Source organism: Durio zibethinus, chromosome 10 (assembly GCF_047325235.1).
Source record: "Durio zibethinus cultivar Kanyao isolate XHJ-2024 chromosome 10, ASM4732523v1, whole genome shotgun sequence".
NCBI classification, from domain to species: Eukaryota; Viridiplantae; Streptophyta; class Magnoliopsida; order Malvales; family Malvaceae; genus Durio; species Durio zibethinus.
The window spans coordinates 23,366,629-23,384,365 of NC_143171.1; the positions used below are offsets into that span (position 1 = coordinate 23,366,629).

The window sequence follows — 17,737 nt, forward strand, 5'->3', positions numbered from 1 at the left end:
TTCCAGAACAGGTAGTGTTTACTGACTCATTCTAGAAATGAATTATATTTGATGCATTGAATCACAGTTGATGCAAATAGAAAGAAAAAGGCTGACTTAAACAATCTTACTATTTCCTTTTTGTTCATGGTAAAAATGTTTGAAGATAATAAAAATTATGAAAAGAACATTCAACTACAAATGTCCTTAAATCATAAATCCTCATAACTAGGCTGTGACAAACTACCAATTTGCCTCCTCTAACTTCAGTGCATTGCATCTAACAACTCTAGCTCAACTAACTCAATCACTTGCTCCTGTTCTTCGGTGGCTTAAAATGAATTCATCAAACTGTTTTTTCCTTTCTTGGCAGCCACATCTATTGAGATTTTAGAGTTTTAATTTTTACTATAGTAAATCATACATCAAGCACTTGACTACATCACAGCCTTGATATGGATATAGTGGCCTTCCGCTAAGCATACTCGTTAGCTATGCCGGTTGCGCTATTATTATGACGCAATAAGAACTCAGCATGTAAGATTTGGATTTCTTCCTCATTCAGATCACAATGACAACCCTGTGTTGCATGAAAATATGTAATTACTATATGTTGCAGCAGATAAAAAACTTCTTGTGGCAATCACTATCATTGCAAATACTAGCCGCATGCATATCAAAGAACCTGTGTCCCCAAAGGAACAACGACACCATTAGAACTTAGGACACTTGAACTTGGAAATCCCTAATCAAACCATAGGAAAGGGTTAGGGTGCATTAGTGGAGATGGCTATCTCCAGTTACATAGCTCAAGGCTTAATGGCACTCATTATGTAAATGTCTAAAACTTGAACGAGGATTTTAAACATGTGAGAGTAAACTGGAATGAACAGATTAATTCAACATTCCTCTGTTTGGTACACATCCAAAAAACTCTCTGCATCTTGAATGGAGACTCTAACAATGTAAAAGTGAACTACAAACATCCTACATACATAGACACATGACATTCGTAAGTGAACAAGAAAAGTAAATTTGGTGTCTCATCACAAACGTAAGTATGGAGAAATAGTTTCAGTCAGAGATTTGTGCACATATTTTCTACTATCTCTGTAATCCCAGAAGATTCAGAAAAAGATAGAACAATTAAAATGGGCATATCACTAAGATATCTATGAATTTAGGCAGAAAAGATTACCAGGCGAGTTGTTCTGTCACAAACAGTATGGTGCATGTGTCACGTGGCCATTATCCTCTCCCCTCAAAATCGGTTTATCAAGGTGTGCAGCACCAATGTTCTTATAATCTAGTGACCTTCGTTTCATGTCTGATGTAGAATTGAAATACCCTACTTACTCTTCTTTGGAGCACTTGGCGTTACATTCCTCGTCACGGAGGCTAGCCATCCTGTCTATCCCCTCTGAGCGCTTGGTGTGGATCAAACGATCCAGAGCCTACTCTGATATCACTTGTCATGTGACTATTACCCTTTCCCCTTAAAACTGACTTATTAAGGTGTGCAACGCCAACGTTCTTATAACCCAATAACCTTCCTTTCATATCCAATATGAGATTGGAGTACCCTACACACTCTCTTTAGAGCGTTTGGTGTGACACATGACTATGCCTGCAGCCATCGAAATTTTGAATGCAAATCTGACAGTTCCAGAGCCTCATCACTTAATCCCCTGCAATCAGGGCCTCACAAACCTCAATTAATATAGCAAGAGAAGAATGGAGAGAATTATTGTCCACATTTCAGAAGCAAAAATAACATATATTTATATCACAAGACTTGGTATATAGGCTTCAGATGCACTTGGAAATGAGAAAATAAAAAATAAAAAAATTTAATTGTTTGGCCTTGTCTCCCTTAATTGTTTTCAGTTAGAAATTTGATATTGTTATGAACTATGGAAATTTTAAGTCAGAAAACAACTACTAAATTCTAATGCTAATCATATACTGAATTTCAGAAGCTAACAAACTACGATAGAAAATTATTAGAAATTTTACAAATGTAAATAATCTATTTTCATTCCCAACTACAATTGCAGTTGGCCTCCATGTCGGATATGGATACCTGCAAATAGAAGCAAATGGTCAGTGATGCAAATATCCATCAAGTATCCAGACTCAGAACGTTAGAACTTTGATCATCAAGGGCGATACACTTGTTAAAGATTCTATATTGTCAGTGACTGTCAAAACGTCATTTAAGAGGAAAAAAGACGCATCTGATAAAGGATAAAATACATTTATTTATCCTAAACACCAATATTATAGTAAGAAATACCACCAAAGATGGAAAATTATCAATACCGCAACCATTCCTACATGGGTCGTGGCTATTCCATAACCACGTGATTTTAAAACTTCAAAGCACTCTTTGGCAGATTTCAACCATTTCTCTGCACCCATGCTAATATGACGGTTGTCTCTGTATCTGCGATACACAAATGATGTAAGGGAAGCAATTGATAAATCCAATGTTCAAATGAAAATAACTGAAAACACAATACAAAAAGCTAATCACACTAGCAATTCACTCCAATACGAAACACTAATTATGCATAGCAACATAAAACCCTCAAATTAAACAACCATCACCTAGAAAGCAGACCCTTTTGGCCTCAAACGTCTTACAAGCTTTTCTTTGGTCACATGACACCACATGAACTGATTGCAACCCAAGTGCATCAGCAAACCTGAACGTGGCCGAAACATTGCCAAAATCACACAACCCCTCCACCACCAAGCAAAATGAATAGCTTCTATTTCTCACCACCCTCTTCAACCTTTCTTTCCTCTCCCCCATCAAGACAGGTCCCACCGCCCCTATAACCTCCCTGCTGCTCAGGTACTCACTCCCGCACCTAAACCTATCCAAGGAAACCACCGCTTACTGGGTAATTCCATCCCAGATTTCATCTCCATTTTCATCAACCTTGAAACATCATCTTGGCAAGTCAGCAGGTGCTCCAATTTGTCCTTTGCCAAGTCTTCAGGGGATTCATCTTCCAAAGGGGCTACTTCTGTACCGCCGAGAACAACCTTGTTCGGATTCTACTAGAACTAATTCCACTGCATAAAGGAACACCATTTAACCAAAAAGGAAACGAAATTAAGATGATTGAAAAGATAGTTTCTTTCTAATAAACTCAACCATATCCGGGTCTTGCACCCAACCCCTCCCTCAAAAAGAAAAGGGAAATGGGTCAAAAAGGCACTGCATTGAACCAAAAGAACATGAAATTAAGAAAAATAAAATATGGGTTTTTTGATCTAGACTCAATCATACCTCTGTCCTCCATAGTTTTTTTTTTTTAATAAAAATAAAGTGTTAATATTTGATACATTTAAAATTTTAATTATTTAAGTGTGATTAGTTAGATAATATATATATATATATATTTTTAATTATTTTTTTATTTTTTTAATATATTATAGATATATCTCACTCAATACGTAATTAGAACTGTACATCAATATTGCATCAAAAACTAGCTCCAAAGATAATAGGGACATTAATCAGTGAGGTGAGAAGAGAGAGAGAGAGAGAGGAGGAAAAAGGCTTAGCTGACTCTTGTTCACAAGAAAAGCGGTACCGTTTTAGTATCTTTTGTTTTTTGTATTTCTTTTACAGTTTAAGTGATTAGTGTTAATATATTAGTTAAGCAGACGGGTGACTCTTGTTTTGACATATATTCCCAAAATATGGTGGCTAGGATTCACAGCACAAATTTAAAATTATTTTAGAAAATTTTTAGTTTTAAAAAGGGAGAATTGTATGTACTTGAAGCAAGAAATAGCCTTGATTTAAACTTATGTTCCTGGCTAAATTGGCATTAATGGAGCAACGTGATTTGACTCCAAGACAATAGATTGGCATAAATTAGTGAAAAGTTTTTTGTTTAATCCAACCTTGGTTTCTTAACCTATAATCCATGTGCAGGATGCTGCAGTGAACATGTTACTGAGCATATTTTATACCCGTTTGCAGCTATTTAATGATATTAACATCGAATGTGTTTGTTATAAACATATTTTTTCAGGTGCTGTCAAATGTCACCGAAACTGCAGTCAAATGTCTCTTTAATTCGTCTTGCTATAATTCAATTTCCAACAACTAGCTCAACAACTAAAACAGATTGGAAATGGTTTGATTTACTTATCTTCACTTGGCCATCAAAAATAGAACTGTTTGGTCTTAACCAGGAACCAAACCAAGTTGGAAATCGTTAGCAGGTTAACCGTTTTTCAGCACCCTGTTGCAAAAATCAGGTCATTCCTTGCATTATTTGATGCTCTTAATTGCTAAATCCATCTACACAAGTCGACAGTATAACAGTAAAAAAGAAAGTGCATCTATAAATTTATATTAGAATACTGCATATCCAACATGAAACACAGTCATCAGTTCATATTTGCAGCTGCAATCAGACAAAAAATGGGAAATCTCGAGCAGATCTGGTCATGGTCAGTAGGAGGGAATTCATCAAATTGGTTAAAAAAGTTGAAGGCTTGGAAGGTTTCTGCCCTATTATAATCAACAATTCTTAACTTATATCTTATCTTGCTAACTGTTCCCTTCATTATGAAGAAGCAGTATCAGCGGCAATAATGTAGCTCCTGTCTTCAATTTCATCGAGTCAATATTGAGATTTTCAATCTCATTAGAAGAGAATAATTTAACTTCATCCACTTTGAATGTTAGTTGATTAAAAATCTTCACCTGCCTGTTTGGTCAACTGTGTCGCAAGGAGATGCTAGCAAAACCTACCAAACTTTCAATATTAAAATTCCTGTCCCAATAGAAGAAAATTTCAATGCTAAAATGCCTGTCCCAATAGAAGAAATTTATCATTGAGAGAATCCATCAATATTTATGTGGTCCTATGCATAAATGCTTCTCTGTCCATTCATTAGAAGAGAATAATTTAACTTCATCCACTTTGAATGTTAGTTGATTATAAATCTTCGCCTGCCTGTTTGGTGAACTGTGTCGCAAGGAGATGCTAGCAAAACCTACCAAACTTTCAATACTAAAATGCCTTTCCCAATAGAAGAAATTAATCCTTGAGAGAATCCATCAATATCGAAGTGCTCCTATGCATAAATGCTTCTGCGTCCATAAGTTTCGGAAGAGCCTTTACCTCAGACATTTGTCTAACCAAAATGTCGATTTTCAGACGTTCTGACACATCCCAGCCTCACATTGCTCTCTTTCCAAGTGCCGGAATGGGTCATCTGGTCCCTTTCCTCCGCCTTGCTTCTATGCTATTGTCCCATAACTGTAGAGTAACTCTTATCACTACCAAATGTACTGTATCAGTAGCCGAATCCACGCATATTTCTTTCTTTCTTTCAACACATCCAGAAATCAAGCATATTGAATTCCAAGTCCCTCCTATGCAACCTTCCAATACTGCTACCGATGATCCTTTTTTCATCCAATTCGAAGCTACTAGCCGTTCTGCCCATCTTATTCATCCTTCTATAGCTTCTTCATCTCCACCTCTCTCTGCCATCTTTTCTGATCTCGTAGTAGCATCTGGTGTCAACAAAGTTGCTGTTGGTCTTGGAATTCCTAATTACGTTGTATCCACCACTTCTGTCAACTTTCTTTCTCTTATGGCATATCTGCCAATCCTGACATCTGATGCTGCTAAACTGACTGGTTCCACTGAGATTGAGATCCCAGGCCTAACCCCACTGCCTATATCAAGCATTCCACCTCCATTCTTCAACCCAGATCATCCTTTTACGGGTAGTATTCTATCAAATGCCAGAGCTCTCCCTTATTGCAAAGGAATTCTAATGAATACCTTTGATTGCTTTGAGCCTGAAACTCTTTCAGCAATCAACAATAAGAGAGCTTTAAGCAATATCCCACCAATTCTCCCTATCGGACCATTAGAAATTTGTGAGCTCAAGAAGGATGAGGGTCGGTATCTACCTTGGCTAAACAACCAACCAGCAGAATCTGTTGTGTTTGTTATCTTCGGAAGCAGAACAGCCATGTCAAAAGATCAAATAAAGGAATTGAGAGATGGACTGGAAAAAAGTGAGTATCGATTCCTTTGGGTGCTCAAGACAAAAAAAGTAGACAAAGATGATAAAGAAGATTTAGAAGACTTAATAGGCTGTTCATTTCTACAAAGAACAAAGAACAGGGGGATGGTTTTAAAGGAGTGGGTGAACCAGCAAGATATTCTTGCACATCCTGCCATTGGAGGCTTCGTAAATCATTGTGGGTGGAACTCAGTGATGGAAGCAGCTCAGAGAGGGATTCCAGTGCTGGCATGGCCTCAACATGGGGACCAAAGAGCGAATGCGGAGGTTTTGGAGAAGGCCGGGCTTGGAATATGGGATAGGACGTGGGGCTGGTGTGGTCAGAGGTTGGTTAAACAAGATGAGATTCAGAAAAAGATCAGCGAGCTGATGACAGATGAGAAGCTGAAGAGTAGAGCCAAAAAGGTAGGAGAAGAAGCTAGGAAAGCCACTGGAAATGGTGGGAGTTCCAAAAAGACAATCACTGAAACCATTGAATCGTTAAAGCAAAACAAGAGAAGCTGAGTCTTTTTTTTTTTTTTCAATTTCTTCTCAAACTTCCTGATTGTTTTAGGTTCTCTCAAAAGAGAAACAAAATTTAGAATGGATGTTGTTGAAGCAGGAATTTTCTCGACTCAAATTAACCCTCTGAGTTCAATTGGAATTAGTGGAACAGTCTGATGCAAGTCAATACATTAGAAAATTTTAGTAAACTGTTTTAATTTCACTTTTCTTAACATATAAACCATGTGAAAAATACTTCCAAAAGTTATCACTCTTAATGATTGAAAAATATTACAGCGTAAGATCACCGAATTCTTACCGAACTTAATAATATAATCATCATGTAAAAGATGCTATAACAATTGTGTTTTTTTTTAACTTGTCTTAAGATGCAGACCATGTCAAAGATAACAACAATGTATTGTTCAATTGATAGCAATTCCCTCAGGACCTCAACTACTAGCCATGCAGTAAAAGATCAACAGCCATCCAAGATATAAGAATTAGTGGCTGGTTAACAACATTAGCTATTAAACTCCCAAGAAATCAAGAAGATTGAGACAACCACTTTAGCTTAACAGGGGAACAATATAAGCACAATGCTGATCAATGCACAGAAACAATAATATATTGAATGTATGCTGAAAATCTAAGTAGTGATTTAAATTCTATCATCCGTGAAAATTTTCTGTCAATAATAGGGTCATATTTGAAAATTTTTCTTTTAATTATATTTAGTTACCAATTAGATTTTTAATGTGTCAAATCAATATAAAATCAATCAAAATTAAAAAATTCATAATTTTAACCAATTAGAATTCTCCTATAAATCATTAATTTTATTTTTAGATAAATTAAAATAATTTAGAAATAAAATCATATTATGGATAGTAAAATTCATAAGATTAAATGAATCGTCCAATCAAATTTCATTTATTTATAATTAAATTAAAAAAGAGATAAAACCAAAGAATTTAAATTCTTTTAGAACTCTCTCACCTAAAATCACCAAATACAATAAAGGAGAGCTCTTTGAGACATTTGAAGATTGAAAAAAAAAAAAAATTTTCTTATAAACAAATCTCTTGGATAAGATAGTTGACTCTTGGATAAGGCAGTTGAGAATAAAAAATATTTGCAGAATCAAAGTCTCTCGTCCCCAAAAGTTTAATTGAAAAAGATCTCAAGAACAAAGTCTTTAGATTTCTTTCAAAGAAATCGAACAAGATAGATTTGAATATAAAAGTCTTAACATTCAAAAATTCTTGAATGTCTCTAATTCCAACAAAATCTTTAGATTTTCTAAAAACAAGTCCAAGTGCAATCGAAGAACAAAGTCATCAAAAAATATATGAAAAACAAAGTCTTCAGATTTCCTACAAACAAGTTCAACCAAGAATATCTCTAGATTTCTTACAAACAAAGTCTTCAAAAATATCTTTTGTTCATGTCTACAGAAAAGTTAATTTTCTAACTCCCTGGCTAAGCAAGATGCATTCCGCGACCATGACTTGATTGACTGGTTATAATTTGTTATCCCTTTTTATTAATAAAATTTTGCTTTAATTTAAAAAAAAAATCAATCAAGAAGATTTGAAGATCAAACTATGAAGATTCAAAGATCCATAAATTGGAACCAAATTTTAAAATTTCAAGAATTCTTAAATTTGAAATTAAATAGGCATCAAATTCTAAGAATTTTTAAATTTGAGATTAAATTCTAAGAATCATTAAATTTGGGACCAAATTCTAAGATTTTTAAAATTTATTAAATTTTGGGACAAAATTTCAAGATCTCAAAAAAAAAAAAAAAAAGAACCCTCCAAAATTTTGTTCAACAAATTTGTTTAATTAAATAACAGGTCACCAAAATCTTAAAAAATTAGATAATTATGAAAATTTACTTCACCATCGCGTATTATATTAGAGATTTTTAAATTTTAAAAATCATATTGGATATTTTACTATAGTTAGGGATCAATTTGACAACATCCCTTCTTGAAAATCACTCTTTTAATTTTAAAGTTTAAACTTAATACTTATAATTAAATTGGAAGATTTAAACTCTAACCATTTAATTGTTTTGATGATCTTAATAATTTTTTATAAAGGTAGAACATAACTTAAAATTTAATAACTTTATTAAAAATTATTTATATATTATTTCTCATTTATTGAAATATTATATTGAATATTAAAATAAATTTTAATGTAAAAATTTATATTATTTTATGTGTTAAATCATTCACGATGCATAGGGGTAAGTAATTGGTTAGTTCAGTCGATTCGGTTTGAAAAATCAATAACTAAATTAATCGACTTTCATTCAACAAATAGTTGAACTAATCGAAAATTTTTAAACAGTCAACCATAATCGAACTAACCAAAATTGGTTTAGTTCGGTTAAATAACCAAACTTTTTATCATTTTTCTTTCTATTATAAATAGTTATTTAGCCACAAATTCAATTGAATAAAAAACAAACTCAAGTATCATTCAAACTAAATTACTAAAATAATTTCAACAATATTTTATAGGAAAAAGATAAATAAAAATACTCATCTTAATTTTTTTACTTTTACTTATTAGAAAGTTAGTTAATTCAATTGGTTCAACAATCAGTTTTAAGAACCAAAAACCAATCAATTTAATAAATTTAATTGATCCAAAAATTCAATTATAACCGAAACCAAATTGGCCAAACTAAATTGATTAATTTTCATTGGTTTCGGTCAACTAAATCAGTTTGAGCCAATTTTTGTTCACTCCTAACAATGCATTGCACTTGTCAAAAATACTCTTAAAAAGAAAAGAATAATTTGTTTTAACTTTTAAGTAAATGATTAGAGTATATATATATATATATTTATAAATGGTTGAAAGGTCAAAATGTCCTTGAATTATAACTTAATAATCATTTAAGTTCTTAATATTTTATTATAATCAATCAAACTCTTGATCTTTTATTTTGACTTAATTAGACTCTTAAATGAATGAAATTAAGTCACATGACAAAATTTAATCTATAACTCCCCAAATTACAATCAATTGAATTCTTAAGTAGTGTTTGGTATAGAGTGATCATTCTAAAATTCATGTGATCTACATGTGATGATTAGATCACCGTATTAGGTAAACACTTGGTGATTCTATATGATAATGATTTTGGATCATTAAGAGTGATTAAAGCACTATCTTGAAAAGAAATATAATTCCCATCCAAAATGGTGAAAAACTTTTATTATCAAGTGAAATAATATATAAAATTAATAATAGTTAATATTAACTATTTAATATATGAATTAAAAATTTGATTCCTCTTAAAATTATAATTATTTTATATTATAAATTTTTATATTTTTAGACTAATATTCAATATAATAAGTTCAAAAATAATTTGTATATATATTTTTTATTTTTTCTAATATTTTATATATAATAAAATATCCTTGTTTTTTTATTATGGTTTTAATAGATTAGTTTTATTTTCTAATTCAATTTTTTACATAATTTATATTATAAAAATTAGTTTACTTAATAAATAAATATATTTAATAATTTAATAATATTGATTGTAAAATAAATAAAATATTACTATGTTTTATAAATGATTATCTTTAAACATAGTAATTAATGAATTTATAAATATTACTATGTTTTGTATGAATTAATGATTATTAACCAAATAAAATAATTTCAAATCATGAGTAATAAAATCAACTCGATGATTACATCATCATGGTAATTCTAAAAGTGGTCCGAAACGCTACTGTTTTAGGCATTTTAGTATCTAAAGGACAAAATGGACTTTTCTCTCCTTAGTATAAGTTAACTAACAAGCAAGGATATTTTAATCATTTTGGCCAAGCTGATGTGTTAAGCCAACCTAAAATCCTAAGATTCACACCAGCACATCCACTTCAACAACCTATTAGCTAGTGTCTTGGCATGCTAACTTGTCGTGTCCTGAATGGACGGATAATTGACAACTTAGCTTGGGCCTACAAGGTAAGTCCTAGTCTCACTATGTCGACCTTGGGCTATCTAGGCCCAAGATTTTTCATTACATAGGTATAAATAGCCTTATCTAAGTATTTCTTATCTAATTTGGAATCGTTAAACCTTTTAAGCATTTATTTCATCCCGTTTTTCTTCATCTCTTAGATCGATTTCTAACTTGAGTGTTGAAACATAAATGCTGAGACTACTCTTAGCTTTTGTTATTAATAACTTTTTTTCTCTTTTTTGTATTTTTAGGGTTTTTCTTTTCTCAGACAACTCTACACAAATAGTTACCTTTAAAGAATATGAGGGAGAAAGAAGAACAGAGAAAATAGAGAAAAAAATAATATTTTATTTTATTTTATTTATATATATATATATATTAATTGCGCCACATATCAAACATATATCAATTTTATTGATACACATGAAATTTTATCTTAGTAAAAAAAATATTAATGGTATTAATTTTTTCATCCAAATAAGAGTTTATTAGTGCAAATAAATATCGGATGAGTTAATTGATTGCAATAAAAAAAATTTTTTGAATGATTTTTTTTTAATTGTAATTTGAAAGCTTTTTATATTTTTCAGCCTTTATAAATATAGAGGAACTTCTAGACGTTTGAAATTGAATTTATTTTTAAATAAAAAGCATCGATAAACTTTTAAAGTTTAAAGAAATTTTACACATCAAAATTTTCAATAATTATTCAAAAGCTATTTCAATATTATTTTTTTAAATATATAAATTATTCGCACTGCACGCATGTTAAAAAATTAATAGATGTTTTAAAACATCTTGGTTTTTATTTGAATAAGATGCGTTCGTGGTCGTATCATAGTTTCATAAAAAACAAAAAAAAAAAAAATCTCATTATAAACAAAACGTATTACTTTTAATTTAGAGAACGAGAGATTCGAATTCTAGTTTTCTTTTTTGAATAAACGATTACGCATCTATCAATTAATTAAGCCAAATATTCGGACGTAACAAAATGTATTGCTTTTGCTTGTTTTTTGGATAACTTTGGAGCAAAACAAAATTTTCCGATATCCTTTGCGAGGTGTCATTGTGATTTAAAAATTCAACTTCTTAGAATTAAACTATCTTAATGATACGGTTCCCTTGCCTTTTGTTGCTTTAGTTCTGCTGGTGAAAAATGTAAAAAAAACCTTGATATTGGTCTTGGTAAATTTATATATCACGGGTTTATTGTCCCCAGGAAATCATACATTTTCTCAGGATTTATATTACAAGATTCAAGACAGGCTCAGACTCTCCAGCATTGCTTCACTAGCCAGTTCTTGTGGCTGCCAGTTTTTCTAGGTGAGTGCCTTCGTTTCCAAGGCACTAAAGAAAATCTTACATCAATTAATATCATTATTTATTTTAGAAACTTATAATCACCTAATAGCTGTATAGAAATCGAATAAATTGCATCATGCTTTCGTGATTGTTGTGCAATATTTATTTTTTATGTAAGCTTTAAAATTCAATTTTTGAATTCATGACCTTTTAAATGTTTGACATTCATCCATTTTCATTTACTGTACATAGGTGCTTTTTACTTATAGAAAAGAACTTTTTTTAAAAATTATAATAAAGAAATTATTGGGAATATGGACTCAAATCCCATTAGAAATTTGTTTGAGATTTATTAGATATTACTGAATAGACAAAAAAACTTGCAAAAGAAGAATTCTAAGAAAAAGATGATTCTTAATAGGTAAGTTTGACTTACAAGAAAAGAATTTTAAAAAGAAAGAGATTCTTAATAGGCAAATTTAATTTACAGGAGAATAATTTTAAGAGGAAAGTGATTTTTAATGGGCAAGTTTGTATGGTTATAAATAGGTGAAGTCTCTACAGGGTTAGATATGAGAAAAATAAATAAGAGAGTTATAGAAATTTGTAGGATAGACACTCATAAGAGTATTGGGGTTTTACGTCTTATGGGTGTGTATGTTTATTTGTGAGTGGACTATAAGAGATTGAGAGGTTCCACATAGGTATAATGTATAGGAGCATATGAGTATGTGTTTGGTTATGTTAAAAGAGTGCACAAAAGTTTGGGTTGAGAATACTTCTAAAGGAGATTGAGTGTCTTATGAGTATTGATTGTTGAGTGAGGTTGATGATTTGATGTAAGTTTGTAATTCTCTACAACTAGTGAATCTTATTTTTCATCCGTAGATGTAGATCAATTAGATCGAACTACGTTAAATTGTTGTCTCTTGTGTGTTTGATTTATTGTTTGATTTTGCTTACGTTAGTATGATTGGATTGGAATCTTTTAGCGTAATAGAAATTATACTTATAATTGTTGGATAATAATTTATGTATTTGAGTTTGTTTTTATTTATATATTCGAGTTTTAAGTAGGAACGTGTTGTTCCTAAATTGTGAATTTGGTATTTATTTATTTAGATTTTATTTTGGCATTTATTAAAAAATAAAAATATTTTAAACGAGGTTTACATTGAACTCATTTTTTTAATTATTTTAATATAATCACGTTCAGGATTTTATTATCAAATAGCTCCTCACAAGGATCGAACCAATTGGACTACCCATTTTGAATATATACATTGAACTCCTTCATCATCAAATATTAAATAATTTGATATGGTAGAATTTTATATGAATATATATTAGAGTTATCTAGCAAAATCTTATTCAACCTAAAGTTAATCTTCACCCGAATTCACATAAACATAAACTTGAATGTTGAAACAAGTACCCAATAAGAAAATAACAAATTTCTTGTAAGGATAGGATTCGATTCTTAATACTTGTCAATTCTCTTCGATTTTCCATCAGCTTTGCCATCCCTTGTAACAAAAAATTTTTAAAGAAAAAACTTTAAAACAGCTCAAACTTTGGGTCTAACCAAACATAAACCAGAATTGAATCGATCACATAGCGATTTGAAATTTAAATTGATAGTGATTTTTGTTTATTTTTCTCACTAAATTTTTGTAAAATAAACACAAAAATTAAATTATATAGCTACTAAAGATCAAGTATTGAAGCTTTTGAAAATCGAAATTTTTTGTTTAATATATATTTCTTAATTTTTATTTGGATCTATTTAAATCAATTGTTCTTTTTTTTTAATTTAATTAATCTTTTTTATACTTTTTTGTTAAACACATTTTATACCTATAATATGCCACATGTTTCATTTTCAGTTTTAAATTTTTTTTCTCATTCTCTATTCTCTATTTTCTATTTTTTTTCTTTTTTTATATTTAATTAATTAATTTTAGATTTCATTTTTTTACTAACAAATTTGATATCATAGATATGTCACATGTTATGTAATTTTTTTTTTTGCTTTTGCTTTTTAATTTTTTCCTACTTACAATTTTTTCAAATTGATATTTAATTGAGATTGGTTGATTTTTTTTTTTTTTAAAGTGAGATCGGGTCAAAAACATGTTCATGATGCTTTATTGTGACCAATTTCGAAGTGTATATAAAAATATATATTTTTATTATTTTATAAAAAATAAAATACATAAAAAGATTTAAAAATTTTGAAAAGACAAACGATTAAAAAAAGCCTCACAAAAAAATTATTTGCCCACTTTAAAATTTTTTGATAAAAAGATAGACGAAAAATAAATTTGAAAAAAAAAAATAAAACTGAAAAATTAAAAGAAAAAAAATGATCCCACGAAATAGTGGGCCCGACTTAAAAAAAAACATAAGAAAGCAAAAAATTAATTATTTTTTATAAAAATACATTAAAAAAACTACTTATTTGCCCAATGAAATGTTGGCTTAGTGTCAAAAAAGAGACTTCAAAAATTTGAGATTTTACGTTTAAGTCTCATTTTGTATGGATTTAATTTTAATTAAATTTTAATTTGTTTTTTTATTAAGTGATTTATTATATATAAATATAATACTTTATTATAATTGTAATTTATATATATATAATGGTATACAAATTTTAGTGTAAATTAATACATGTATCCCTATCACTAAAAAACTACCTAGTTGTTATGTAACTTCCTTTTATTCTTTCATTTTTTTTCCAATTTTTTTCATTTATTTTCTTTTTCACGCGCACATGGTGAGACTTTCTTTTTTTTTTTATAATCGCATGTAGTGAGACTTTAATGTGGACAATACAAGTATCTTGAGTATCTTGTGATTTTGAAGCATTTTAAGTTAAGTATAATATTAATGAATTTGATTAAAGGCTAGCAATATAACATAAATTATACATGAAATAATTAATTAGGAAAGGGGTTAATGATTGAAATCTATTGAGATTTTAAACTTGAAATTATCTAAATTCAAAATCACCCAAACTCTAAAGACTCGAACATAAAATCAATCCACTATAAAATAACCCTTAGTGGATTTTAATTGACCAATATTGAAAAAAGAAAACGGTATGATTCATCTGCCGTAAGAAATTCATCTTCCATAAGAAATAAAATCAAGTTTGAGATGAGTTCGAAATTCACCTTCCTTTATTGAAAACTATATAAAAATTTAAGATATCCTTAAATTATAAAAAGTATAAAGATTTTCTTTTTTTTTAATAAAAAAATTAATTGAGCTAGAGACGATAAAATAACTTATGTTTAATAGGTTTGAATTCATCCTGATCTAATCAATGTTTTCTTTTAATTCAGAATAATTGGATTACTTTTTTTTTTATATATTGAGTTTAAGTTAGAGTAAGATTTTGAGTGTTACGTCTAGGTTTTGGCATATATAAAAAATATATATTATTATTTATTTATTTTTATATTATATATTATTAAAAAATATTACTTAGTACCTTAATTTAATAAATTCATGTGCCATTCTATTTGGCTTTTTTATTTTATTTTTTAAAATTTTGTTTATTAGATAAATTTTATAAAAAAAAATCAATGGATGGATAGATGACAAAACAACTTATATCCTATGGTTGCAATTCTCTAAGATCTAATTAATGCAGCATTTTTAAAAAATAAAGATTATGTTAAATTTTGCCTATTTAAATAATTTGAGTTAAGTCAAAATTGAGTTTATGGTATTCTGCCTTGACTCCACTCATGATATATAAAAAAATATTTTATTATTTATTTAATTTATATTTATATATGTAATATGTTAATAAAAAATTATTTAATACCTTAATTTAATTAAAAAAAAACTATATTTATATATAATTAAGTTATAATTTATAGTACAAAATAAATATACTTATATTTGTCTATATATTGTCATTCATTCAAATTTAATATACAAATTTTACTTCTCTCATATTTAAAATATAATTTTAAAAAAATAAAAAATTATCCAGCTTTGAAAGGCCATCTATTTCTAGTTAATAGGAGTATTTAAAAAAATAGTTGTTAATTTTATTTCGGTACGGGTCTTATAGACCGATACACTCTAATTATACCAAAATACAATACACCTAAAGATGATTTTTTGTACCAGGTTTGGAATTGAGTAATACTGGTTGTTTTCATTAGCTTCGACCTTTTTTCAATGAATTTTGATAGAATAATATATTTCAGTTGGTACATGAATGTGAAATATATTTTGTAATTTTTAACTTATTTTTTGTTATTTAACTATTTTAACCTAATAAAAATAAAATTAATTGATAAAATAATCCTTAAAAGTTAAGTTTCTTTATTTTTATTTTTATTTTTTTATACTTTTTTTAAACCAAAGTTTATAATTTTATATTTTATTTTTTCAAATCAAAGTTTATAAGTATTTCAGTTTTTTTTTTTCAAGAAAACAATTATACTTCTTTTATAAAGTTTAACAACCATAAAGTTTTAATTAATTTTTTTCATTTATTTGTTGTTATCTTAACATTTATATGAAAAAAAATACTTATTTAAATATCATATGATCAAATTAAATGTTTAAAAGTATCATAAAAAAATTTATGATATTTTTTCATATGTTTTAAAACTTATTTATTTGATTTGAATATATTGCATATTTATTTTGTAGCTTATTAATAATATTATAATATACAAGTTCATGTATGTTTATAAATATAGTTGTATTAAATTAAAAAAATCTGAAATAATATATCAAAATAACTGGTATTGATATATATATATATAATTTTTTTAAAAAAATTTAAAATATTATCCGATACGATATTATCAACCTTGATTAAAAGCATATAAAACTTGCATGCAGCTATGAGCTTTCAAAATCATATCTCAGGAAGGAGACATATACGTCGATCGAATTTTCAGAAACAGTGATTAAAGTTTGGAACGGGTGGGAATTCCGTGCACTAGTTATGCTCAGCGTCTCATTACAAGTTGTCCTCATTGTGCTTGGTTCCTAACGAAAGTGATAGGCAAATAATGTATTTTGTTATTTATGAAGTTTAATTTTTTAATCTTCATAAATACTGGTTCTTTAAAGTAATTTTTACTATTTACTCAAACTACTTGACACTCAAGTTCGATTCATAATAGACGCAAAATTATTGTTCTTTTGGGTAAATGCTGAAACAAGCCTATTCTCCTTCCTTGCTTTTATGTTCTTTCTTTTTCTTCTTCTCTTGCCTCGAGCCAGTGCCTATTCTAGCACTGATAATAATTGTAATTTTATCTTCCTCTTTGGCCCTGCAAGATGACCAATTAAGGTATCAAGCTTGCAAGAGTTGCCAAGCACCAAAAAATTAAACTTGCAGTGTCATAACGGTTTTGCATTTGTCCGATAGATTTGGAAACAAAATAAAAATATAACGGAATCGCCGTCAATTTTTTTGGTTAAGTGCGATTTGTTACCTATTAAAATTTATTCTTTTTAATAAAATTAATTAAAATTTATTAAAAAGATAATTTTATGGTCTGCGAAACAGTCTGGGTTCGAGAGTCGATTACGTATGGAGAAAGATTAGCACCCTCACAACGTCCATTTCGAAACGGTACCACTTAACTACGTATTATCCTATGATTTTAATAAAAATAGTCTTATTTTCGGTGTTTAAAAAATAATTTTTTTAATTTTTGATTTATTGGAAATTAGTTTTTTTAGTGCTAGAATTTTATTCGAGAAAACTAAATTAGAACCCTTTTTTCAAAATAATTCTTAAAATGTTTCAGTACATTAGTAACATTAGAAGAACATTTTTTCACTTATAGATTTCTTAGGCATCATTTCTCGAAATACCTTCAAATCTTATCCTTAGGGGCTCAAATT

General features: G+C 28.9%; 1 protein-coding gene and 1 long non-coding RNA gene across 2 annotated transcripts; one reads left to right on the forward strand and one right to left on the reverse strand.

The window, feature by feature from the left end:
* Window positions 1–71: 71 nt before the first annotated feature.
* On the reverse strand, window positions 72–3,278 carry LOC149516548 (uncharacterized). Its single transcript, XR_016345840.1, has 4 exons — window positions 2,590–3,278; window positions 2,302–2,425; window positions 1,178–1,667; window positions 72–559 (listed from the first exon to the last, which is right to left on the reverse strand). It is a non-coding gene; the product is annotated as an uncharacterized LOC149516548 (long non-coding RNA).
* Window positions 3,279–4,333: 1,055 nt separating this feature from the next.
* Window positions 4,334–6,762, forward strand: LOC111292515 (UDP-glycosyltransferase 708C1-like). Its single transcript, XM_022884938.2, has one exon. The coding sequence runs from the start codon at window positions 5,158–5,160 to the stop codon at window positions 6,556–6,558; it is 1,401 nt and encodes a 466-aa protein (XP_022740673.2). The 5' UTR covers window positions 4,334–5,157; the 3' UTR covers window positions 6,559–6,762.
* The last annotated feature ends 10,975 nt before the right edge of the window (window positions 6,763–17,737 follow it).